The sequence below is a fragment of the Salmo trutta genome, chromosome 19 (genome assembly GCF_901001165.1).
Source record: "Salmo trutta chromosome 19, fSalTru1.1, whole genome shotgun sequence".
NCBI classification, from domain to species: Eukaryota; Metazoa; Chordata; class Actinopteri; order Salmoniformes; family Salmonidae; genus Salmo; species Salmo trutta.
Window position 1 is genome coordinate 49,655,713 of NC_042975.1, and position 26,561 is coordinate 49,682,273.

The following is a 26,561-nucleotide window of genomic DNA, read 5'->3' on the forward strand; positions in this document are numbered from 1 at the left end:
TCTATCCAGTACTTGGCCCCAAGTCCAGTTTACCCTCTCTAGCCTGTCCTCCAGAGACCAGGTATCCATCTCCTCCTGAGCACGCTGCTTGATCCAGTTGTGGTGGGCAGTTCTGTAACGGCTGTCGTATAGAGGGGACCAAAGTGCAGCGTGGTTGTAGTTCCACATTTTATTAAATCCGTGAAACTTTGCAATACATAAATAACTGAATTAACAAAACTACAAACCGTGACGCAGAGAGAAACAAACACTATTCAAAATATAACAACCCACAAAAACTCAGGAAGAAAAACCACTACTTAAATATGATCTCCAATTAGAGACAACGAGGACCAGCTGCCTTCAATTGGAGATCAACCCAAAAAACAACATAGAAATAGAAAACTAGAACTTAAACATAGAAACACAAAACACCCCCTGTCACGCCCTGACCTACTCTACCATAGAAAATAACCTCTTATTATGGTCAGGACGTGACACAAACCTGCTCTCTGGCAGGACGAAGATGTGTGTAAACAGTCGAGAGGATTATACTTTTTAACAAGCTGTCAGATCAACCTATATTACCACAAGACTTCGAAATGGCATAGAAAAGGTTATGCACTGTGAAGCAGCTCATGAGTTTAAATTCAAATTGAATTGGCCACACCCCACAGGATGTAGAATATGAGTTTGACTGACAAGAAGTAGAATTCTATTCAGTACAATTCAAAGAAATTCCACTCAGTCATATGCTGCATGCATTCACATGCATCGTAATTATCTGACAACTACAACCTTATCAATATGGAGAATGTAGCTAGTTTGACCATATAGTCAATGTTAAGCAAATTAGCTAACTTTATTAAGCTAGCTAAAATCTTATTGGATGAAGAATTGTTTCTGACTTCAAAAGCAATTGAACACAGTCATGTTGGATTTATGTCTTCCCACTTTCCAGTTTTCCATTTCCCACGAGCATTTCAGATATGAAAGAATACATCACTTTTCTCAGGAAACAATGTTCATATACTGTACTTTTTCAACCATAGTGCTTAGAATAGCCTATTATATTTCCACCAACCGTTTAATTTGTTTGGCTTCTTTTTGAAGGCCTCAGGGTCAAAGTGAGGGTTAAACTAATGCATTTTGGGAAATTTAGCATTTTCCCATACTGAAGAACATTTTTGTGATTAATGAAATGAAGTAACTTAGAATTTTTGCATGCAGGTTTTGTTTTCCATGATCATTCATTTTAAAATCAATTGTTTCAACAATATTTCCTATACAGGTATATGTAAACTAAGTAAAAAAAAAGAAACGTCCTCTCACTGTCGACTGCGTTTATGTTTAGCAAACTTAGTGTGTGTATATTTGTATGAACATAAGATTCAACAGCTGAGACATAAACTGAACAAGTTCCACAGACATGTGACTAACAGAAATTGCATAATGTGTCCCTGAACAAAGGGGGGGTCAAAATCAAAAGTAACAGTCAGTATCTGGTGAGGCCACCAGCTGCATTAAGTACTGCAGTGCATCTCCTCCTCATGGACTGCACCAGATTTGCCAGTTCTTGCTGTGAGATGTTACCCCAATCTTCCACCAAGGCACCTGCAAGTTCCCGGACATGTCTGGGGGAATGGCCTTAGCCCTCGCCCTCCGATCCAACAGGTCCCAGACGTGCTCAATGGGATTGAGATCCGGGCTCTTCGCTGGCCATGGCAGAACACTGACATTCCTGTCTTGCAGGAAATCACGCACAGAACGAGCAGTATGGCTGGTGGCATTGTCATGCTGGAGGGTCATGTCAGAATGAGCCTGCAGCAAGGGTATCACATGAGGGAGGAGGATGTCTTCCCTGTAACGCACAGCATTGAGATTTCCTACAATGACAACAAGCTCAGTCCGTTGATTCTGTGACACACCGCCCCAGACCATGATGGACCCTCCACCTCCAAATCGATCCCACTCCAGAGTACAGGCCTCGGTATAAAGCTCATTCCTTCGACGATAAACGCAAATCCGACCATCACCCCTGGTGAGACAAAATCGTGACTCGTCAGTGAAGAGCACTCAATGCCAGTCCTGTCTGGTCCAGCGACGGTGGGTTTGTGCCCATAGGCGACGTTGTTGCTGGTGATGTCTTGTGAGGACCTGCCTTACAACAGGCCTACAAGCCCTCAGTCCAGCCTCTCTCAGCCTATTGCGGACAGTCTGAGCACTGACGGAGGGATAGTGCTTTCCTGGTGTAACTCGGGCAGTTGTTGTTGCCATCCTGTACCTGTCCCGCAGGTGTGATGTTCGGATGTACCAATCCTGTGCAGGTGTTGTTACACGTGGTCTGCCACTGCGAGGACGATCAGCTGTCCTTCCTGTCTCCCTGTAGCGCTGTCTTAGGCGTCTCACAGTACGGACATTGCAATTTATTGCCCTGGACACATCTGTAGTCCTCATGCCTCTTGCAGCATGCCTAAGGCACGTTCACGCAGATGAGCAGGGACCCTGGGCATCTTTCTTTTGACGTTTTTCAGAGTCAGTAGAAAGGCCTCTGTAGTGTCCTAGGTTTTCATAACTGTGACCTTAATTGCCTACCTGTGACCTTAATTGCCTACCTAAGCTGTTAGTGTCTTAACGACCGTTCCACAGGTGCATGGTCATTCATTGTTTATGGTTCATTGAACAAGCATGGGAAACAGTGTTTAAACCCTTTACAATGAAGATCTGTGAAGTTATTTGAATTTTTACGAATTATCTTTGAAAGGCAGGGACCTGAAAAAGGTACATTTTTCTGTTGTTGCTGAGTTTATATAACGACATGTTTGATGTTTTACGTACAACATGTATATTTGTATAAAATACACCTACATGTAATATAGAAGAGGCATTTCAATTTAATTGAATTAAATTAAATTTCCTTTTATTCAAATTTGAATTTAAGAGGCCTTCTCAATTCAATTCTGAATTTAGTCCAACCCTGCTGTGAATTAGACACATTTTATTTGTCTGTATGTTCCAAAAATGGCTATTGACTAATATGGAATATTAAATGGTAAAAACAAATTTTTACCACCATGCACATGATGGATTACTTGCAAGGATATAGCACCATGTGACGAGTGCGCTGCGAGTCGGGAAGCAAATTCAGGGAGTGAGTGTTTTAATAAATAAAAGAAACAATGACCACGAAACCTAAACAACGCACTGACATGAAACCAGAGTCAATAACACCTGAGGAAAGAACCAAGAGGAGTGACGGATATAGGGAAGATAATCAAGGAGGTCATGGAGTCCAGGTGTGTGCTATGAGGCGCTGGTGCGCTTGACGATGGTGACAGGCGTGCGGAATAATCAGCAGCCTGATGACCTAGAGGCCGGAGAGGGAGTATACGTGACACACAAAAACATTTTTGGGGAAGAATACAATTTGAGTCAGCACTTTGTTTAATGTTTTTTTGGCTAATATCATCCAGCTTATTTCTGTACAATGCCATTAACTACTGTGACTCCTCTCTAAGGCCTTCTTCCACACATACTGTATCTGTCTGTCTGTGTTGTTCAGGGTCAGTTATAGGTGATCTGATGGACCTGCAGGCTCTGTCCAGAGGAGTGCAGCAGCAGCATCACAACCTGATCTGGAACAGGACCAGGCAGGCTCGGGCCCGACGCCAGGCCAACGAGGAACACGAGCTGTTCAACATTGAGGTCCTACTCGGGGTGGACTCCTCTGTGGTCCAATTCCATGGCAGAGAGCACATCCAGAAGTACCTCCTCACCCTCATGAACATAGTTAGTACCATGTACTATGCAACGCTATGCTACAAAACGCTACGCCACACGACACTACACTAAACCTTTTTCACACATGCAACCATTTCCACCTCTGAGGTGATTTTTCTACCACAAAATCATTCTCTAACCTAAACTCTGTAACCTGTTCTATGTGCTTTCAATGTGTTTTCCCCTTTTTCATTTCTGTCTCTTCCACCACCCACCTCCCCTCAGGTGAATGCACAGTGGCTCCTGTTTGAGACCTTGCAGAATTATTAATTTGATTCTAATGATTTTCTGGCACTCTGGCTTCAATTAGCCAGCTACCTGGCCAGTGAAATAGAATCCAGCCCATGCCCTCCGGTGGGTCAGGACAGGGGCCAGTGCTAATGAGGGCCCTGCTGCCAGGGTTATTAACACAGGGTTAGGGATGGGGTAGGACCAGGAAGAGATATAAAGAGAGAGGGGAGGAATTTAAACAGGGGACGGTAGATACGTATAAGGATGAGGGCAAAAGAGTGTGTGTGTGTGTGTGTGTGTGTGTGTGTGTGTGTGTGTGTGTGTGTGTGTGTGTGTGTGTGTGTGTGTGTGTGTGTGTGTGTGTGAGGAACAGCGAGAGAAGGGTGCGATGGGAGTCTGGTGAATATTGATCAGATGCTTCTTTTATTTGACCAAGGGAGGAATTTGCTTCACATCTGTATCTACACCAGCAGGCCTCCCTTCGCTATTTCAGTTGTTAGTATGATCCAGTAGAGCACTGTTCACTTTGCATGAATTTGAAAGCTTCATGACGGCTCATTTTCGAGAAATATAAGAAAAACAAGATCAAATGCACTACCCAGAAACACACTGTGGCACAGTTCTGTTATTCCTCAGTGAGGGGAGTCATTTAGCCATTTTACATTTGATCCACTGAAGCAGAGCAAGAGGATGAATCCAAGTAAATCAATTCACACAGGCAGACAGGCAGACAGACAGACAGGTCAACAGAAAGATGAGACTGGCAGGTAGTCAGGCAGGCAAGCAGATAGACAGAGGCCAGGCGGGCAGAGAGACCGACCGAATGCCAGACAGACAGAGGCCAGGTGGGTAGAAAGATGATGACAGGTGGCCAGACAGGCAGAAAGACATACATACAGACAAACATAGACAGATAGGTCTACAGAAAGATGATGAGACAGGCGGGCAGAAAGTCGGACAGGCAGGAAGGAAGAAAGGCAGGCAGACAGACAGACATGGCCAGGCGTTCTCAGGGCTCAGGGGCTCAGGTGCAGCTGGCCCAGCCTATCAAGAAGGAGGGGCCCAGACAGACACAGGCCCCAGGGGGTTTCTACCAAGGACATCTTCTGAAGGTTGCTTAGCAACTCTTATGCAGAAGAAGAGCAGAGAGAGAGATAGAGAGCATGAGGGAGACAGGCAGTGTTCTCCTGACTGGGGACTAGGTACTGGGGACTAGTCCTTAATGGGTCTGTTTAGCTCTAATAGGCTCGTTTGGATTCTTGTGCATTGGTGCCAATTAAACTGCATTCAATTGCATAATACATAAAGGATTCGGTGTATCAAGTATCTAGACTCCAACGCACATTCAATAACTTTTTCCTTTTAGCCTTTTTCAAGAAACCCTGTAATGGTCCATTGTAGTGAAATGGCTACCATGTGTATTAGATGAAATCTGAGATGATAATACAAGCTAAAGATTTTCAGTCAGAGTTACCGTTTACATTATCCCATGTCAGTCAGTCTGTCAGTGTGCGTGTCTGTTCTGCTCTCTTGTCTCTATTCTCCTCCCCTGGCCTCATTAACTCAGTCTATCTGACAGGGGATTGTCCTCCTTCTATTCCTCTACGCTCACACTCACAGTCTCTCACACACACAAACAGAGAAAGAGAGAGAGAGAGAGAGAGAGAGAGAGAGAGAGAGAGAGAGATCACACTCTCACTCACTGCACTGTCGTGGGCCTCCTCCCCTATGCCAGGAAAGGTGAGGTGTGTAAATGAATAAGGAGTGACAGACAGGGCCAGAGGAGACCATCCCTCTCTGGGAGATGCACACTCAGGCTGAGGACACCCCTGCCTCTCCTACTAATCTTTGACAGTTGGGACTGGAATAGTGACAGAAGACATAAAATATGTGTGGATACTTTTTTAATTAGACCTCCTCTTAGAGAGAGAAGAGCATTCCTAGCAAGAGGTGCATTTCTGAGGAAGAGGTGCACATGATGCATTGATAAAATTCCAACATATCAATGTCAGATGGAAAAACACCAGGTCCTGTTAACTGCTCTCTTCCTCCTGCACAATATCCAACCTCTCTCAGATAAGTCAGCCAAGTGACATGCATTATGATCCTGTACTGTAGTCGCAGGCCACGTGCTTCTGTCAGTTTGTCTGTCTGTCCGTCTCCGCAGGTGAATGAGATTTACCAGGATCGTACCCTGGGTGCCCACATCAACGTGGTTCTGGTCCGGATCATCATGCTGTGTCCTGCCAAGGTAAGACACGATAGGCCTGTCATTCACTCACATGGTCAGCAGATGTAACCTGTAGGAGATAGACTGATCCCCATGTCAGAATACTCCTGTACTCTGGTACTGCGGTGGGGCTCTGTTGGAGCATGCGGGGTTGATGCGGTAAGGGATCTGTTTTGTTTTGCCCTCTACCTGTTAGTCTGTATAATCTTTAAAATGCCAGATATAAAAAAACTTGATCAAAAAAAAGAATAGTCCTTTACTGTATTTACTTTGATTAAGTAAATAGTAAAATCCTATTATCTCTAGTCTGCAAAAGCATTTTGTTGTGTGCGGAGTTGCATCAATTGTATTATGGATTGGATGTGATTGTCAGTTTATATGAGAGAATTCCTCATTTGCTGTCATGGCACCGGTGTGCATTTGTCACGTCAAGAGTACCACCTACTGGCTAGAAGGATCTGCCAGAAATACTTTGGAAAAAAGCCTTTTCAATGCATTGCAGACATACAGGGAAATATACAAAAATAAGTTGTCGACATCCTCTTGATGAGTCAATAATAACTGATCGAGTTTTTTAGCATAACTATGTTGTAAGAATGGACTCAGGTAATGTGGTCACAGTTTGTCCTTTCCTGTATTGCCTCCAGTCTATGAGTCTGATAGAGCTGGGCAACCCGTCTCAGAGTCTAGAGAACATATGTCGCTGGGCCTTCCTGCAGCAGAAGGAAGACAGGAGTGATCCGGAGTACCATGACCATGCCATCTTCCTCACCCGACAGGAGTTTGGTCCCTCCGGCATGCAAGGTACTGGAGATACTTAATGTTCTCTCATACGATATACACATCATGTGTGTTCACACAGTATACATATTCCTTCTTTTCTCTCACTTTTGTTCTCTTTCTCGTTGCTTAGGTTACGCTCCTGTAACGGGCATGTGCCACCCAGTACGGAGCTGCACTCTCAACCACGAGGATGGCTTCTCCTCTGCCTTCGTTGTGGCACATGAGACTGGACACGTGTGAGACACACTTATACACACCGTTCAACACACAGTATGCACAAATATTGTATTATTGTACATATTACAACAGTAATATTGTATGCATGACAACAGTTACTACTATGCATTTACATGTCGTAGGATAACAAGAAACTCTATAAAAAATCTAAAATAATACACAGGATACATGAGTGCATAGTCACATATGTGTATTAGTGCTTGCTGTTTATTTGACGCCATCCTGTCTTCCCCTGGCAGGCTGGGTATGGAGCATGATGGCCCCCCTGGTAATGAGTGTGGTGACGAGGTGCCCATGGGCAGCATCATGGCCCCTCTGGTGCAGGCTGCCTTCCATCGCTTCCACTGGTCCCGATGCAGCCAGGCGGAGCTCAGCAAGTACCTGAAGTGAGTCCAGGTCAACGCTGACCTCTGACCTCTCTCTGTTCCCACAGTCAGGACCGACACATCTCAATCCCCCATAGAACATGGCTTTACAGTGCATTCGGAAAGTATTCATACCGCACAACTTTTTGATCATCCCTGAGATGTTTCTATAACTTCATTGGAGTCTACCTGTGGTAAATTCAGTTGATTGGACATGATTTGGAAAGGCACACACCTGTCTATAAGGTCCCACAGTTGACAGTGCATGTCAGAGAAAAAAACCAAGCCATCAGGTTGAAGGAATTGTCCGTAGAGCTCAGAGACAGGATTGTGTCAAGGCACAGATCTAGGGAAGGGTACCAAAAAATGTCTGCAGCATTGAAGGTTCCCAAGAAGACAGTAGCCTCCATCATTCTTAAATGGAAGAAGTTTGGAACCACCAAGACTCTTCCTAGAGCTGGCCGCCCAGCCAAACTGAGCAATCGGGGGAGAAGGGCCTTGGTCAGGGAGGTAACCAAGAACCCGATGGTCACTCTGACAGAGCTTGTGTTCCTCTGTGGAGATGGGAGAACCTTCCAGAAGGACATCCATCTTTGCAGCACTCCACCAATCTGGCCTTTATGGTAAAGTGGCCAGATGGAAGCCACTACTCAGTAAAAGGCTCATGACAGTTTGCCAGAAGGCACCTAAAGACTCTCAGTCTTGTTCTCGTCTGATAAAACCAAGATTGAACTCTCTGGCCTGAATGCCAAGCATCACGTCTGGAGGAAACCTGGCACCATCCCTACGTTGAAGCATGGTGGTGGTAGGCAGCATCATGCTGTGGGGATATTTTTGAATGGTGGGGACTGGGAGACTAGTCAGAATCGAGGGAAAGATAAACAGAGCAAAGTACAGAGAGATCTTTGATGATAAACTGCTCCAGAGCGCTCAGGACCTCAGACTGGGATGAAGGTTCACCTTCCAACAGGATAACAACCCTAAGCTAACAGTCAAGACAACGCAGGAGTGGCTTCGGAACAAGTTTCTGAATGTCCTTGAGTGGCCCAGCCAGAGCCCGGACTTGAACCCAATCGAACATCTCTGGAGAAACCTGAAAATAGCTGTGCAGCGATGCTCCCCATCCACCCTGACAGAGCTTGAGAGGATCTGTAGAGAAGAATGGGAGAAACTCCCCAAATACAGGTGTGCCAAGCTTGTAGCGTCAAACCCAAGAAGACTCAAGGCTGTAATCACTGCCGAAGGTGCTTCAACAAAGTACTGAGTAAAGGGTCTGAATACTTATGTAAATATGATATTTAATTATAAAAAATGTTTTATACATTTGTTCAAATTTCTATAAACCTGTTTTTGCTTTGTCATTATGGGGTATTGTGTGTAGATTGAATCCATTTTAGAATAAGGCTGTATCGTAACAAAATGTGGAAAAAGTCAAAGGGTCTGAATACTTTCCGAATGCATTGTATGTTGTCTAATGGTCTTATACAGATTAGATCAGGTTAGTTATGGAGGTTTCTCTGTCTTGTTCTCTTCTGTCTTGCAGTCATGTGGCTCATTCCTTATGTGATTACAGTGAAGGGTTAGATTTTGAAATGTTTATTCAACTGTTAGATTGAAACCAAAGTCTTCAATTCCAATGAACGTTTTTCTCCCACAGCTCCTATGACTGTCTCCGTGACGACCCCTTTGACCATGACTGGCCGGCGTTGCCACAGTTACCAGGGATCCACTACTCCATGGACGAGCAGTGTCGATTTGACTTTGGCGCCGGCTACACCATGTGCACGGCGGTGAGTCCTTCAACTCCTCACCCGTACGCACCCGTATGCCCAACAAGCTGAATAATCGCCACACCAGCAGCATCTAGTGGTGTTACCAATTGAATTGAATATCCCTCCTTTAGAAAGGCTGCCATCTGGAGCTGGTAAAATCCAATAGAGCTTGAGCTTCACTCCAGGGTCTCTCTAATGACCATCGTCCTTGACTTCCTCCTTGACCTCCTTGTCTAGGTCTAGGTCAGGGTGTGACCATAAAACTGGAGCCATCTTAGCTTTTAAAGCATCCAGGGGAACAAATCCGATTTTTATGAACTCATGAGTTCAAAGCAGGCTGACTTGATCTGTCGCTGCAGTATGACCTCATTAGTCTTTGGATGAAAAGAGCTACATAACAATAACGGGTACATTCAATTGTCCCTCTAAAGAGGAAATCAACATTTCAGAGTCAGTTAAATTGAAATGTTTTTCATTGTTTTGTTTCAAGAAGGCCGAACTATTTGGAGAGATGGTTTTTGTTTGATGTGGAAAGGAGAGAATAAAGACAGCTGGGACAGCAGGTTTTTGGATCACATTCTGGGGTAAATTGGAGGGAGTGCCTATTGGGCACTTTGCTTCACTTTCTTGTCAAACTATTTCCTTAGTTGCGAAGGGTGGCCTGTTCAGCAAAGCAGGTAAGGGATAAGCCTAGGTCCGAGAAGTGTGTCCATAACTTCTTTGTTTAATGTTGTCCACAAACCATGTAGCTGTTAAGATGTCTGTTAGGGTGGTCAACCATGTCACTGTCTATCCTTCGTGACATTGATGTACAGTTGTGTCGATCAGGGTTAGTATTTTATGAGGTAGGTAGACTGTGGTTTTACAGACCTGTCCTCGTGTGTACACAAACGTGCACACACACACCTGACTCCATGATTTGTTCTATGTCCTTCAGGCCAGGTTACATGTACTGTATGTTCGCATGCAGCTTGTTCATTTATTTGATGGTGATGGAGTAAGCAAAGATGGGGTGATTTCAACCTACAGTCTAAACTACTGGAGTTAAGGCGTAATACGTGAAACATCCTCCTGCAAATGTATCTGACTGTACTGTGCTGTGAGGGACCGCAATAGATTCATAGTATGTGTGGTTCTATGTACTGTATGTAATTCAAATGTTATTTTTGAATCAGATTTGACCAAGTTCAATGTCTTGGTAATATATGTACTTCACAAAATGTAAGTATTAACATAGACGTCCTTAATGACAGTATTATTTATTGACCTGTGTAAACCATATCTTGTGTAAAGTTACCACTATTCACAATATTAGAGATATATTGGACTGGTATAGTATTAAGTTAATACCACCAACAACAATGTTGGATGGCTGTGTACACACACTACTGTTGATGCTTTCTTGGTTGACATGTCAAGGCTGTGGGGAAGCTTTCTTCAGCTGCGTGTGTGAGAGAGAGCATGAATCTGTTTCTTTTAGTACAGCACCTATGACCCCTGCAAACAGCTCTGGTGCAGTCACCCAGACAACCCATTCTTCTGCAAAACCAAGAAGGGTCCGCCCATCGACGGCACTAAGTGTTCACCGGGGAAGGTGAGAACGATTCCTCTTTACACGTTAATGCTTTGCTACAATGTTTGTGTAAACATAAGCAGTGACAACTCTCTTCCTCTCACCCTGGTTCTCTCTCTCGTCCCATCCCTCTCCCTCTTTCAGCACTGCTTCAAAGGTTACTGCATCAAGTTGACCCCAGACATTCTAAGGCAGGATGGTGGTTGGGGCACGTGGAGTAACTTTGGCTCCTGCTCTCGCACCTGTGGGGGTGGTGTGCGCTTCCGGACCCGTCAGTGTGACAACCCAATGTGAGTACAACACAAGACGAAACGCAGATAGATGTGCCTTTACTCTCTCTTCATAATAGGAAGATGTCTAAAATGTAAGGAACTCCCGCTGTCTTTCTCCCTTTCCATAACTCAGCCCTGCCAATGGAGGACGCACCTGCTATGGCAACAGCTATGAATTCCAGCTGTGCAACCTAGAGGAGTGCTCTGAGCCTTTCGCTGACTTCAGGGAGGAGCAGTGCAAGATGTGGGACCCCTACTTTGAGTATGACAACACCAAGCACCACTGGCTGCCCTATGAGCATCCTGATCGTAAGTCCACAGTGCTGCCTGGGAGTCAAAAGGCCTGGCTTTGAAAACGGAGCCATGTGTTTGATGCCATTCCACTTATTCCGCTCCAGCCATTACCACGAGCCTGTCCTCCCCAATTAAGGTGCCACCAACCTCCTGTGTTGTGCATGCCTTCTCCATCCATGGACTGTCCAGAGGCCAGATGGCTTTTTTTTTAAATCAGAAGTTGACCTGGAGGCTTTGTTGAGACAGAGAAAGGAACAATTCTACACCACTGCTCTCATTCTTCCGTTGTGAGGCCAGGACCAATTTCCATGGCAAACTATCATAAGTTACATAAGGTGGCCCATAGCTAAAACAGACAGCTGAGCTCTAAGTGGAGAGCAGGGGGAGGAGGAAAGGGAGGAGGAAGAGTAGGAGGAGAAGCATCTGGCTGCACTGATATTCACACTACTTCATGAGGCTGTATCAGCTCAGTTAATGACCCAGCAGCTCAAGTCTCTTGGCAACTATAATGATTGTGGGGTGATGAGTGGGGTCAATGGGAATGATTGGTTTACCGGGGAATCTGAGAAGCCCTCAGACAGACAGGCCATGCCTCTCCACATGTCAGGGGAATGTCGGTCAGGCCAGTGTTTAAATAAGGACACATGGAAATGTCATTACTCAGGAATCTCCCTCCTGCTTTCCTCCGGGGTGGAAAGATTGTTATTGTGTTATTTGATTAGCTTTATAAATGGGGTCTCATTACACACCCTTACAGTGTCCTTTTGCATTATCCTGTTGTTATTGCCATAATTGTGTATCCTCATGACTAAAACAAAATAATGCTGACATAGTATGATATAGAATTAAAAATATTGTTTGTTCAGATTGTTTCATTTGTGCCAGTGGAATATGGACAGGAATATGGGCACAGTCAAAGAAAGCTGAAGACATGTACTGTAGGACTATAATTCCTTTATGAAACCCTATATCATGTTCTCCTCCCCTCTCATCTGTACTGTAGCTGATGAGAGATGCCAACTCTACTGCAAGTCTAAGGAGACAGGAGACGTGGTGGCCATGAACAGGATGGTGCACGATGGCACACGCTGCTCCTACAAAGACCCTTACAGTATATGTGTGCGGGGGGACTGTGAGGTAGGCATTGCCCAGGTCTTATGGCCTACAAAAGTCATGCATGAAGGGACATGATTAAATACGGCCATAAACATTACAACGCCTTATACAATCCCATAAATCTCCTCCTGCTACTGGGTCTCTCTCTCTCTCTCTCTTATATTTTCCCTTTCCGTGCAATACATATTGAAATATAATGTATTATACTGTCTGTCCACCTTATTACAGTAGTATGAGAAATGAGGTGGACGGCAAATGCTGACTGTGCAATGGGAGGAGAGAGGTTTGTCAGAAAGAATGTCTTTGTCCTGATTGAACCATCCAGGTCCATTCCTCAGCCTGATCCCATACTCCCAAACACTGACTCAGCTTATCTCTCTACAGCACATTGGCTGTGATAACCAGATAGCCTCAGACACGCAGGAGGACAAATGTGGGATATGCGGTGGTGACAACTCCAGCTGTAAGATCATCAAGGGAAACTTCACTAGAAGCGTTAAAAAACAAGGTGAGCCCCTCCTCAACTTCCTCTACCCTCACTTCACAATAAAACATTTTAATAGGAGTCTAGGGATGCTCTTCTCGGTATCTTAAGCTGATTTTATACCCAGATGAGACTCTTCGTCATCACACATCTATTTTGTTTGCGGTTTGTTTCAGGTTTCCTCAAGATACTTGAAATCCCCCGAGGGGCCAGGCATCTGTTGATCCAGGAGTTCAAGGGGACCCCTCACATCCTAGGTAGGTTTATTTATGGACGGTTCTGTGAATAACAGAGTGGGTCGTTAATATCCTGGACATTGGTCTCTATAAATCAGTAATCTGTGACTAGCTTGGGTAAGGAAGGTTGTTATTAATTGCTGCTTCAGTCAGGTCTTGGCTGCATTGGGTTTGAGAGTACAGACAACTCTAGTTGGCTGCCAGTAATGGATCTGGACTGCTGGGAAGAGATCACCTGCGGATACTGATTTATACTGATCTAATGCTCATCCTCATAATCCTGCCAAATGTCTCTGGTTTGTTCCTCACCAAGTTTAGAAAATTCAAGTTTAACCAAAAGTGTAATTCTGAGATGGAAAAGAAACCAACCATTACGATTTCCTTTTCTCATTGTTCTCCTTGTGTCAGCGGTGAAGAACCAGGCCACAGGTCATCTGTTTCTGAATAACGAGGATGAGTTCCCAGAGTCCCGTATGGTGATAGAGAAGGGGGTGGAGTGGGAGTACTACAACGATGATGACACGGAGACCGTCCAGACCACAGGACCTCTGGGATACGCTGTTCTGGTCATGGTGAGTCAATATACTCAGGTCCATGACAAGTCAAAATTACTGCGATGACCTGTATTAATGTGTAGCCTACATGCCACAGAGCAATGTTTTTAATATCATTGTTTAGTCCGTTCCCACTTTTAGTTAAAACCACCTCACCAACGGATATAGTAGCAGTGGCTTCAGGAAATAATTTAACCTGAAATGTTCTCTGTGCAGTGAGTATCCACTATCCAGCCATATCGTTGGCAAAAACCTCAGTGCATCGGTTTGCCTCATGTGGAGTTAGTTAAAGGTCCAATGCAGCTGTTTTTATCTCAATATCAAATCGTTTTGGGGTAACAATTAATTACCTTACTGTGATTGTTTTCAATTAAAATTGTCAAAAAGAAATCAAAGTAGCTTAGCAAAGAGCAATTTCTCAGGCAAGAATTTTGCTAGGACTGTCTTGGAGTGGTCTGAGTGCGGTGGGGAAAATGAAAAATTTGCTCGTTTTGGCAAAGATGTTTCTTACTGGTTTATTAACTAATTTACTGCATGTTGATGTCTCTGGAAGGCCAAAACTACATCCCACCAAAACAGGCTGAAATGGATCATTTTCACAATATTATTCCAACCTAACAGTGTGGACCTTTAAAACAAATGCACAGTAGTTAAAGAAAATGTACCATATCATTGTCGCTGTCATGTTTGCCACGTCTCAAGTTGCTCCATAATTTACTATATATTTTCCTCCCACAGATTCGTTCTCACGGTGACGCCAAAGTGACCCTCTCCTACAAATACATTCTGCACGAGAAGCTGCAGTCATCCATAGAGAACAACCTGGTGCAGGAGGACACAGCCTACTTTGAATGGGCTCTGAAGAAATGGTCTCAGTGCTCTAAACCCTGTGGAGGAGGTAGGTAACAAGCGTGTCTTTAAAAGTGTCAATAAATATGCTATTCAAACCTTTTACTGCAGTGGGCTGAATCAGGGTCACACATTCTGGGTAGTCTTAAACAAATCTACACTGTATTTTCGTATTTCTAGTCATTATTAATTATGAAATTATAAAAAAATATTAATAACATTCCACCCATGAAACCAAAGAGGGCGCTTTTGGTCATTGACTGCAGGAAAGGGCTACCTGCCAAATAACCTTGGATGTTGACCAACATTGTTGATGTGAGTGGTATTGTGTACACTGTGTACCCTCGATAGGTAAGCAGTACACACGGTTTGGCTGCAGGAGAAAGTCCGATGGGAAGATGGTCCACCGCACCTACTGTGTGAACATCGACAATCTCAGAGCTATCAGCAGGGATTGTAACCAGAAAGAGTGCTCCCAGCCAGTGTATGTGAATGCATTTATGTGTTTGTTTGATACGTGTGCTGTAAATGTTCTATGCAACTATTGTATTACTATGTCAGTACATAAGCTTTTAATATTCCTGTTGTCTCAGTAAGTTATTTCTGTTCTCACTCTACCTGTATGGTGATGTGTGTGTGTGTGTGTCGACTCTATTCTCCAGTTGGATCACTGGGGACTGGGAGGAGTGCAGTTCATCCTATGGGAAGACTGGCTACCAGAGCCGCTCTGTACGCTGTCAGCAGCCCCTCTCTGGCGGTGGCCAACGTTCCATCCACAGCAAGTACTGTAATGATGACAGGCCAGAGGGACGACGACCCTGCAATCGCCAGCTCTGCCCTGCCCAGTGGAGAGTAGGACCCTGGTCCCAGGTACGTAGGCGTTGAAAGACAAATGTGAATAATTCTCCACCATTACCAACAGCAAATATAAGATAGACAGGAAAACACTTGTTTCCATGAAATCTTTAACTCAGAGGAGTGTGTGCGTGTGTTTTAGTGTTCGGTGACGTGTAGCAACGGGACCCAGGAGCGCCAGGTTCTGTGTAGCACTCCTGATAACTCAGTTGGACTCTGCATGGAGACCAAACCCATCACACTCAGGACCTGCCAGCTAGTCCCCTGTACAGGTGACTGTCCAATCTCAAGGCTTAAGTTATTGAACACAAGTACATAAAAATGTATTACTGATACAATATTGTTTGATTTTTCACACTGTGCACAATCCTTTTCTGTTTGTTTTGTTCTCAGGTGACGGAAAAAACGTTTTGATCCAGTGGCTGTCACGGTCCAACCCAGAATTTCCTGGACCCAAGATCTCCTCAAGTAAACGTCCCCTCTATAGCGCGGAGTGTGGGGTCCGCTGCATGCCTCTGCTCACCTGGGCTCTACCCTTCTCTCTCTGCCTCGCTCTGCGGGGCAGACTGCATTGATAGTGGCTCTCTGTTCTTCTCCTCTTCTCCTCTACACTGGAGGTTGGCTCCGAAAAGCTCCTGCCTGACTTTGGCTTCTCTGTCTGGCTGAGGGGTGGAGGCTTCCTGTACTATGGTCTCTTTGGCTCTTTCTCTCACACATATACACTCTATCCTTCAGGGGTCTTACTGTACTGTAGGCTGCAGAGCTGGCCTTGGAACACTCACTGACGAGAGAAATGGAAGTTCCCATCCCATCCTGACAAGGCTCTATTAATGCCTGGATGCGGGATTATGGTCGTGGCCTAGCCTCTGTATATGGAGTTGCTCACTTGTTTGCGTGTTGTTGGGTTTCAACCTGGGACACTCCATGGAAGTGAATATGGAGTTTTGCAGTGGATTTGATAACAAGAAGAGACATTTATTCCATGATTGTTAACACAAAAGGTGCAGCAGCTCATTATAGTTATACAGTATGCATACACAATTATCAACAGGAATAGTTCCACAGAAATAAAGTGTGGATTACTATGCCTCTCCATTACTGACTGTTACCATACCGTATATGTATTTTTGTATCAATTCTACCTAAATATTTAAGTGAAACGTTTAATGAGCATTAAAGAGTATGGGAATTTAGTAAGGAGGCCAGAATGTTTATGGGGAGGTGAGTATGGTTCATTCTCACTTTCTGAAAGTACTGTGAATTTTACTCAAACACATTTTGTGCGTCAGACCAAGGACACTAAAATGTGTCCTTATATCGCTAAATGCTTGTTTGTTAGTGTATAATTGTAAGGCATTAGTCAAAACAGATACCTCATGCAATGATTTTGTCATAAACATCTCGAGAATACCTTTGCCTTATTAGGCTGTTGAGAGAAATGAAAACATGGCTTTTTCTTGTGTGATACAGCAGAAGCTTCCTGAGGATGAAAAAATTACTTGAACTTGATGTTTACAACCAAATGGATTCTATTCACAGCACCTTCATGGACAACACAGATCGTCATTTATTATCCTTGTATCATTATTGTGGAAAGCTATATTCTGTCCGCCGTGGGGAAAACCCTGTGTCAACAAGACTTGAGAGTATCTACAGTATATCAAATTGTGTTGCCTGTATTAAGGACCAAGTTTCTGAACTTGGTGACAGTGAATTGTGTGCTTTCACCAGCCAACTTGTAAGGCCTGAAAGCATGTGTTCCTTACTATATATTGGTCCAAAATTATTTTTATCAGAGATACTGGATTAAGAGTTTTTATGCTTATCAGGAGACATTAAATGTGTTCTTTTTACACATAGGAGGACACATTTATTGTTTCCCTTGACAACCAGTGTTTATATCAGTTATTGTTAATCTGTTTTGGCTTACTGGTGTTATGCAGTTCTTAACCAAAGTGTTTACCAAATTGTTAACTGTGTACAGTACCTTCTGATTTAATGTACAGTACTCAATCAAGACAAACAGCTCCATACTGAACTGCATAGACAGCTTCATATATTTGACAGGGAGAGTGTATTATATGACTTTGGTTTCTAGTTTGTTTTAGCAGTACAGCCCAAACCCAACAAATAAACTCATAAAATGATTCAACTTTTTGTCTCACAGATTATACACCGCGGGTGATGAATAATATGGTGAAGAACAACTGTATCTTACCGTTTACATCCATTCAATCTGACAAACAAGCATCCCCTTCCTATATCCTTGCTTAAACACAGTAGCCTTTTCTGTTACTTTCTCACCTTTTCTTTCTTTGGGGTAGTTCTATGGTTTATTATGTTTACCATAACATCTGGGCCTATAGAGGTTGTGTTTTGTTTCTGAGATGAGTGTTGCTTTGTGTTTCAGGGCAGTGTAAAGGGGATAGGTCAGCGTTCTGTCGTATGGAGGTGCTGAGCAGGTACTGCACCAACCCTGGGTACAGACAGATGTGCTGCAAGTCCTGCACTGAGGGGAACTTCACCACTATGGGCCAAAACCTCACCACTGGGCCCTGGAGGTACACCACACTACCCACCACCATCAATGGCACCTATTCAACAAACCCCACAACAACCCTCGGACCCAAACCCACCGCTGGGATATATAGCACTGACTTTGCTTATGTCGAGCAGGATGATTATGGGGAGTATACAACCAAAACCGACGAACACAACACAACTAAAACATATAGGCCTACCACCACCCCTGGATTAACCACTAGACAGCCCAGAAGAATAACCACCTATCCGGTTACTGCCAGAAGTACTACATCTCCAACCACCACCACTGAGGAGACTACGGTTCCTAGAACCTCCATCATCACCGTCACTACCGCTGAACCCACCACAATCCCCACCAGTCAGGACCCATCAACTCTCAGAACTACAAATGTCCCCAAGTCCACCACAGCTTGGGTTGATGTTATTGAGAGGGAGTCCTGGACAACCCTGGCTCCATCCACTTCCACACCTAAAGGAGACAAGAGACGGAAAACCATTCCAACACAGCGTAGGGTCATTGTGACACTCATGCCCTCCACCATAGCCCCCCACCGGACAGAGGACAAGAGAGAAAACAACTCGGTGGACGTGCCGTATAGGATCGTTGGTGTAGACAATGAGGTCTTTCAAAACCACTTTGTTCCTAGAATACGGCCTCCATACCGAGAAACGACACGAAACAAAAGGATACAAGAACTCCTAGCAGAGAAAAGGAGGCAAGACTTACTTCTCAGACGAGCAAAAAGAAAACCAGGACCTTGATAGTCAGTCATTCAAGTCATCTTTGTTAGTGCTCTATATGGAGATATTCCTATTGAACACCTGCATAACAATTTTGCTTTATTGAAACCCGAGTGAAACCACTCATTCCAGCTCAGACTGTCAGTCATGTAGAAATTAAAACTTGTGGCTTGAAGATTAGAATTTGGGCTGCTTTGCTTTTTTTATCCAATGAGGAAAGGGGACAGCAATGGACAAAACAGACAAAATATTCAGAAATGAATATACTAACACTACAATTACTATTCTGTAAATACATTCTTTTGAGCGATAATTGCACATTTGTACTTGCTGCTTGGCAATGAAGAGATTTAATTGTCTTTTATGCTTTGATGTTATTACATTGTACTTTTGTTAATATTGTGAACAGTTTACAATTTGGACCTTTGTAGCTCAGTTAGTAGAGCATGGTGCTTGCAACATCAGGGTAGTGGGTTTGAGTCCCAGGACCACCCGTACGTAAAGAATGTATACATTCATATACATATATGCAGTATATATAGGGGAGAGTGGAGTATGTTGAGGCATTTTTTACATTCAGTATCAAGGGAAATATACTGTAGTATTCTTTCTAACAAAGATATCTACATATATGTATTTGTTGTTGTTTATCCCTGGACATAATCAGAATTAATGTAAACATAATAGTTTTGAAAACATAATATTAGTGGTACTGTATCTTGGCACAACTTACGCCAGGAATGGGATAAGTTGAGCATAGAGACAGGGTAAGGAGAGCATAGGGACAGGGTAAGGAGAGCATAGGGACTGGGTAAGGAGAGCATAGGGACAGGGTAAGGAGAGCATAGGGACAGGGTAAGGAGAGCATAGGGACTGGGTAAGGAGAGCATAGGGACAGGGTAAGGAGAGCATAGGGACAGGGTAAAGAGAGCACAGGGACAGAGTAAGGAGAGCATAGGGACAGGGTAAGGAGAGCATAGGGACTGGGTAAGGAGAGCATAGGGACTGGGTAAGGAGAGCATAGGGACAGGGTAAGGAGAGCATAGGGACAGGGTAAGGAGAGCATAGGGACAGGGTAAGGAGAGCATAGGGACAGGGTAAGGAGAGCATAGGGACAGGGTAAGGAGAGCACAGGGACAGGGTAAAGAGAGCACAGGGACAGGGTAAAGAGAGCACAGGGACAGGGTAAAGAGAGCACAGGGACAGAGTAAGTTGAGCATAGGGACAGGATAAGGAAAGCATAGGGACAGGGTAAGGAGAGCATAGGGACAGGGTAAGGAGAGCATAGGGACAGGGTAAAGAGAGCATAGGGACAGGGTAAAGAGAGCATAGGGACAGGGTAAGTTGAGCATGGGACAGGGTAAGTTGAGCATGGGACAGGATAAGGAGAGCATAGGGACAGGGTAAGGAGAGCATAGGGACAGGGTAAGGAGAGCACAGGGACAGGGTAAAGAGAGCATAGGGACAGGGTAAAGAGAGCATAGGGACAGGGTAAAGAGAGCATAGGGACAGGGTAAAGAGAGCATAGGGACAGGGTAAGGAGAGCATAGGGACAGGGTAAGGAGAGCATAGGGACAGGGTAAGGAGAGCATAGGGACAGGGTAAGGAGAGCATAGGGACAGGGTAAAGAGAGCATAGGGACAGGGTAAGGAGAGCATAGGGACAGGGTAAGGAGAGCATAGGGACAGGGTAAGGAGAGCACAGGGACAGGGTAAGGAGAGCACAGGGACAGGGTAAAGAGAGCACAGGGACAGGGTAAAGAGAGCACAGGGACAGGGTAAAGAGAGCACAGGGACAGGGTAAAGAGAGCACAGGGACAGGGTAAAGAGAGCACAGGGACAGGGTAAAGAGAGCACAGGGACAGGGTAAAGAGAGCACAGGGACAGGGTAAAGAGAGCATAGGGACAGAGTAAGTTGAGCATAGGGACAGGGTAAGGAAAGCATAGGGACAGGGTAAGGAGAGCATAGGGACAGGGTAAGTTGAGCATAAGGACAGGATAAGGAAAGCATAGGGACAGGGTAAGTTGAGCCACCTTGGGGTAAGTGGGTGATGGTGTCCTGTGACAGTGGGCTGGTGCATGTTGTCAGAGCGTAAGATATTAATGTTCTAGACACATTTCATGGGAATGTTGCAAGAACATTCATGTGTCCAGGTTCCTAAGGGTTAGAATGTTCCGCCCCACCAAACATACTGTACACAGAAGATGGTTGCCATGTTCTCAGAACATAAGATATGAATGTTCTAGTAACGTTTCATGGGAACATTGTTTTTGCAATGTGTCAACAACAAAAAATCCATTACACATCTTGTTGCTGAGCCAATCAAGGCCCTGATCAGTGAACCACTGATAGCTCTTTGTCTGTTGGCAAAGTTGGGTATACTCCCACACACAGTGATTAATTGAACTTGCAAAGTGTAATCATGTGTGTCAAATATGTAAGTTGTAAGCACTAACTCTTATTCAACATGTCCTCACCTGGGATTTGACCTCACAACCTCTTGGGTCCACTGTACTCCAATCTTCCTGCCCTCAATAGTAAGATTAATGGATATTGGGCACGGACATGGTGGCCATGTCCGTGTCAGATATCCATTAATCTGAAGATTGTGTCATCATTGATTTGATTTACTTATTTCAGCAATTTAAGGGCTTTGTGTATAGGTGTCTAATGTTGGTGGGGCATATTAATCTGTTTTACTGATACTCCTGAATCACTATCATCAATAAAATACTTTTAACAGAGCTGAGATTTAGTTTGAAAGTGCATTCACCCTACTGCTTAGACCTATCAAGTTGTTTCAGATCTACACAAGTGCCTAGGGAGGAGAGGTTAGTTTCTTCTGGACAGCTCATTACTATACTAGCTCATTAAACACATGCCCTAGAGACCCGTATTGGGACAGTGGTTAGGGTGTTTGTCATTGATGCTGCTGGCCTGGGCTTGCTAAGGGAGTCATCCTACATTCACGTTCTCAGCAATATATGTTAATGACAGTTACAACACACTTATCTGTCTAATTAAAATGAGTTTGAAAGATGGGAATCTGTAGGATTACCTTTGAGCACAAATGATGACCATATTTCCACTACCTCTCATATGTTATCAGTTTTTATTAATTCTATACAGCTACCTAGTTAAATAAAAGTTCAATAAAATAAATTGTTTTCTTGAAATCCACACCATTCAAAAATTGATGTAGCAACTTCAGATTGCACCTTTAACATATTGTGATGTCTGATATGTTCAAAGTGATTCGGTTGCAATTTGTGTTTTTCCACATTAAAACTTGGAGATGGAACTACAGTATCTCACAAAAGTGAGTACACCCCTCACATTTTTGTAAATATTTGAGTATATCTTTTCATGTGACAACACTGAAGAAATGACACTTTGCTACAATGTAAAGTAGTGAGTGTACAGCTTGTATAACAGTGTACATTTGCTGTCCCCTCAAAATAACACAACACACAGCCATTAATGTCTAAACCGCTGGCAACAAAAGTGAGTACACCCCTAAGTGAAAATATCCACATTGGGCCCAAAGTGTCAATATTTTGTGTGGCCACCATCATTTTCCAGCACTGCCTTAACCCTCTTGGGCATGGAGTTCACCAGAGCTTCACAGGTTGCCACTGAAGTCCTCTTCCACTCCTCCATGACGACATCACGGAGCTGGTGGATGTTAGAGACCTTGCACTCCTCTACCTTCCATTTGAGGATGCCCCACAGATGCAAAATAGGGTTTAGGTCTGGAGACATGCTTGGCCAGTCCATCACCTTTACCCTCAGCTTCTTTAGCAAGGCAGTGGTCATCTTGGAGGTGTGTTTGGGGTCATTATCATGTTTGAATACTGCCCTGCGGCCCAGTCTCCGAAGGGAGGGGATCATGCTCTGCTTCAGTATGTCACAGTACATGTTGGCATTCATGGTTCCCTCAATGAACTGTAGCTCCCCAGTGCCGGCAGCACTCATGCAGCCCCAGACCATGACACTCCCACCACCATGCTTGACTGTAGGCAAGACACACTTGTCTTTGTACTCCTCACCTGGTTGCCGCTACACACGCTTGACACCATCTGAACCAAATAAGTTTATGTTGGTCTCATCAGACCACAGGACATGGTTCCAGTAATCCATGTCCTTAGTCTGCTGTCTTCAGCAAACTGTTTGCGGGCTTTCTTGTGCATCATCTTTAGAAGAGGTTTCCTTCTGGGACGACAGCCATGCAGACCAATTTGATGCAGTGTGCGGCGTATGGTCTGAGCACTGACAGGCTGACCCTCCACCCCTTCAACCTCTGCAGCAATGCTGGCAGCACTCATACGTCTATTTCCCAAAGACAACCTCTGGATATGACACTGAGCACGTGCATTCAACTTCTTTGGTCGACCATGGCGAGGCCTGTTCTGAGTGGAACCTGTCCTGTTAACTTCTTCGGGCTAGGGGGCAGTATTCGGAAGTTTGGATGAATGAGGTGCCCAAAGTAAACTGCCTGTTACTCAGGGCCAGAAAGATATGCATATAATTGGTAGTATTGGATAGAAAAGTTTCCAAAACTGTTAAAATAATGTCTGTGAGTATAACAGAACTGATATGGCAGGCGAAAACCCAAGGACAATCCATCCAGAATTTGTTTTTCTTTCAGCTCACCCTTGATTACTATGGCTGGCAATGGGAATATAAAAGGAAGTCCTCCCAGATTGCAGTTCCTAGGGTTTCCACTAGATATCAACAGTCTTTAGAAAGAGTTTCAGGCTTGTTTTATGAAAAATGAGCTAGAATTTGTAGTTTTAGTAAGTGGCTCCCATTTTGGCTGTAGTGTTTGCGTGTTCCGGTGAGTGCGCATACTTCGTTCTTTATCTCCGATAATGGTCTCCGGTATTCTCCATCTTAAATTTGATCGTTTATTTACATATTAGGGTACCTGAGGATTGATTAGGAATGTTGTTTGATATGTTTGGAAGAAGTTTATTGGTAATTTACTGGATTCATTTATATGCATTTTGTACGAGGGAAACTGGTGGATTACTGAGTCTAGCGCGCCAATGAAACAGACTTTTCGGGGATATAAAGAAAGACTTTATCGAACAAAAGGACCATTTGTTATGTAGCTGGGATCCTTGTGATTGCAACCAGATGAAGATCTTCCAAGGTAAGTGATTTTTATCGCTATTTCTGACTTTCATGACGCCTCTGCTTGGTTGGAAAATGTATGTAATGCTTTTGTGTGCGGGGCGCTGTCCTCAGATAATCACATGGTGTGCTTTCGCCATAAAGTATTTTTGAAATCTGACAACGCGGCTGGATTAACAAGAAGTTAAGCTTTTAAATGATGTATGACACTTGTATTTTTGTGAATGTTTAATATTACGATTTCTGTAATTTGAATTTCGCGCTCTGCAATTACACCGGATGTTGGCCAGGTGGGACGGTAGCGTCCCAATGATCCGTAAGAAGTTTTTAAGATGCACAGCTATTTAGGATTCTACCGAATAATGACATTAACATATATTACTAAGAATGTGAGTGCAGGGTAACTGCCCTTGAAGGTCTTGAACCCAGAGCCACCAGCATCAATGACAAACAACCTAACCACCGGCCCAATAAGGGATATCTCTGGAGCATGTGCTTATTAGGCCAGAATAGTTAGGCCCTGTCCAGAAGAAACCCTAACACCTCCTCCCTAGGCACTTGTGTAGATCTGAAAAAACTGGATAGGTGTAAGCAATAGGGTGAATGCACTTTGAAGTAAATCAGCTCTGTTAAAAGTACACTCAAGAAAAGCTTTTGTTGATGATAGTGATTCAGGAGTATCAGTAAAACAGGTTAATATGCCCCACCAACATTAGACAACTATACAGAAAGCCCTAAAATGATTGAAATATGCAAATTAAATCAATGATGAGAGAATATTCAAAGTAACTGATACTGGCATAATGGCATAGCAGGAAGCTCTGAACACTGTGAACCAAGATGTTATGAGTTCAAATCCCAGGTGAGGACATTGAATAATAATTACTGTATAAATGAATATGTAATCATGCATGTCAAATATGTATGTTGGAAACACTATATTAAAAGCATTATGTGTGGGTATCCCTAACCTTGCCAACAGACAAAAAGCACTGCAAATGGATTAGAAGTTCACCAATCAGGATCTTGATGTACTAAGCAACAGTAACAAGGTGTAATAAAACACTTTTCTTTGGAACCATCAGGCGACTTCCTGACAACTGGTACACAGAAATGTTCTTGCAACGTTTCCATGAAACGTGTCTAGAACATGAATAAGTTATATTCTGAGATCATGGTAACAATGTTCTGTGTATGTTTGCTGGAATGTTGATGGAATATTCTCCTAAACCTCAGAAAAAAGGAAACAGGAATGTTCTTGCAACGTTCTCATGAAACGTGTCTAGAACATTGTCATGACGTTGCCCTCTTTGGGTACAGCGAGCACAGTTGACCCCCCTCCCTCTGCACCAGGCCTTTTCTATGCACCATCCCCCGACCTCTATACTTCTGACACCAGGCTCTGTGAGAGCGGTCGTAAATTCCTATGAGGAAATTCTCTCCTCATGGCCACAGTATAGAGAACAAAGGATTCTTCCACCTCGCAGAATCGGAGAACCGAATGACATTTATGTTCTGGAGAAGGTATAAAAGATCGGTGAAGAATCCAGCTACGAACTGGTCCGTTTGGTACAATTTTGTGAAACTCATGAGAGACAATACGTCCATATTACCATAATAATGTTAATATACTAGCCTCAGCTATGAGAATTACATCTAAATGGTTGTATAAAATTAATCAATAAGGATAAAGCTATTTGGAACATGTTGGGATGCTTGTAAGATGTTAATGTGAGAGAATTGTATTTTCTGTTTAAAGTTTTACCAAGTCATCGGCACGCCCCCATGAACAGACGAGACCTGGCGTCATTAGACAGCCTTTATCTGTCATTCCGAATAAAACCCCCACCCAGGCTTTCTATCACCAGATCAGGCCTCCACTCCATTACGAGTTGGCTAATAGGTTTGACCATGCATCCCTCTACTGAACTTTAACCATACCACGTGGTTAAACTATTAGACTATCGATACAGAATAAGAACAAGTCTTTGATATTAATTACTAGTCTTCAGCTAGGAATTCGGTATCATTGAATGCGACAACCGCCGGAAACATCTGTCCTATAACGACATGAACGAATGTCGCTTTGAAAGATCCATTCTAACCGAGAGAGAGAGAGAGAGAGAGAGAGAACTCTCCAACAGAACGACCTTTCCAACAAAGATCCCGACGACACACTGAGCGTAAATATATATATATTGATTGCAATTGTTCACGAATGAGTGAGCGTTCATGTGCAAAGGATTAGCAGTTCAATTGTATAATATTCAATTCTGAACCATCCCTTTTGTTTAACAAGCCGCCATGCCGGTTTAGCCCACTAGGGCACATTCCTCTACCATTTCTTTGTAACAATACCTACTGTTTTGTATGCCTTTCTGTGAATTACTTAGTTTAGTAAATAAATGATTTTAAGACAATTGATGTAGTGAAGACTGGGTTCGTGCAGATAACCAACAATTTACGACATTTGGAATGAGACTGACGAGGTAAAGAATACGTCATTAAATCAGAAGACTCAGAGATCAGA

The 26,561-nt window shown here is 43.8% G+C and overlaps 1 protein-coding gene across 1 annotated transcript in view; it reads left to right on the forward strand.

The window, feature by feature from the left end:
* Window positions 1–20,191, forward strand: part of LOC115154901 (A disintegrin and metalloproteinase with thrombospondin motifs 2) — a 57,912-nt gene extending 37,721 nt beyond the window's left edge. The window contains exons 4-22 of the mRNA XM_029701600.1: window positions 3,542–3,768; window positions 6,158–6,241; window positions 6,868–7,024; window positions 7,134–7,239; window positions 7,480–7,626; window positions 9,263–9,395; window positions 10,858–10,971; window positions 11,095–11,240; window positions 11,356–11,531; window positions 12,520–12,653; window positions 13,017–13,140; window positions 13,293–13,373; window positions 13,761–13,924; window positions 14,645–14,804; window positions 15,107–15,239; window positions 15,418–15,625; window positions 15,753–15,882; window positions 16,004–16,078; window positions 18,021–20,191. Coding sequence (XP_029557460.1) covers window positions 3,542–3,768; window positions 6,158–6,241; window positions 6,868–7,024; window positions 7,134–7,239; window positions 7,480–7,626; window positions 9,263–9,395; window positions 10,858–10,971; window positions 11,095–11,240; window positions 11,356–11,531; window positions 12,520–12,653; window positions 13,017–13,140; window positions 13,293–13,373; window positions 13,761–13,924; window positions 14,645–14,804; window positions 15,107–15,239; window positions 15,418–15,625; window positions 15,753–15,882; window positions 16,004–16,078; window positions 18,021–18,916 — 3,395 coding nt within the window. The 3' untranslated portion in view covers window positions 18,917–20,191. The remainder of the gene's footprint in view (window positions 1–3,541; window positions 3,769–6,157; window positions 6,242–6,867; window positions 7,025–7,133; window positions 7,240–7,479; window positions 7,627–9,262; window positions 9,396–10,857; window positions 10,972–11,094; window positions 11,241–11,355; window positions 11,532–12,519; window positions 12,654–13,016; window positions 13,141–13,292; window positions 13,374–13,760; window positions 13,925–14,644; window positions 14,805–15,106; window positions 15,240–15,417; window positions 15,626–15,752; window positions 15,883–16,003; window positions 16,079–18,020) is intronic.
* The last annotated feature ends 6,370 nt before the right edge of the window (window positions 20,192–26,561 follow it).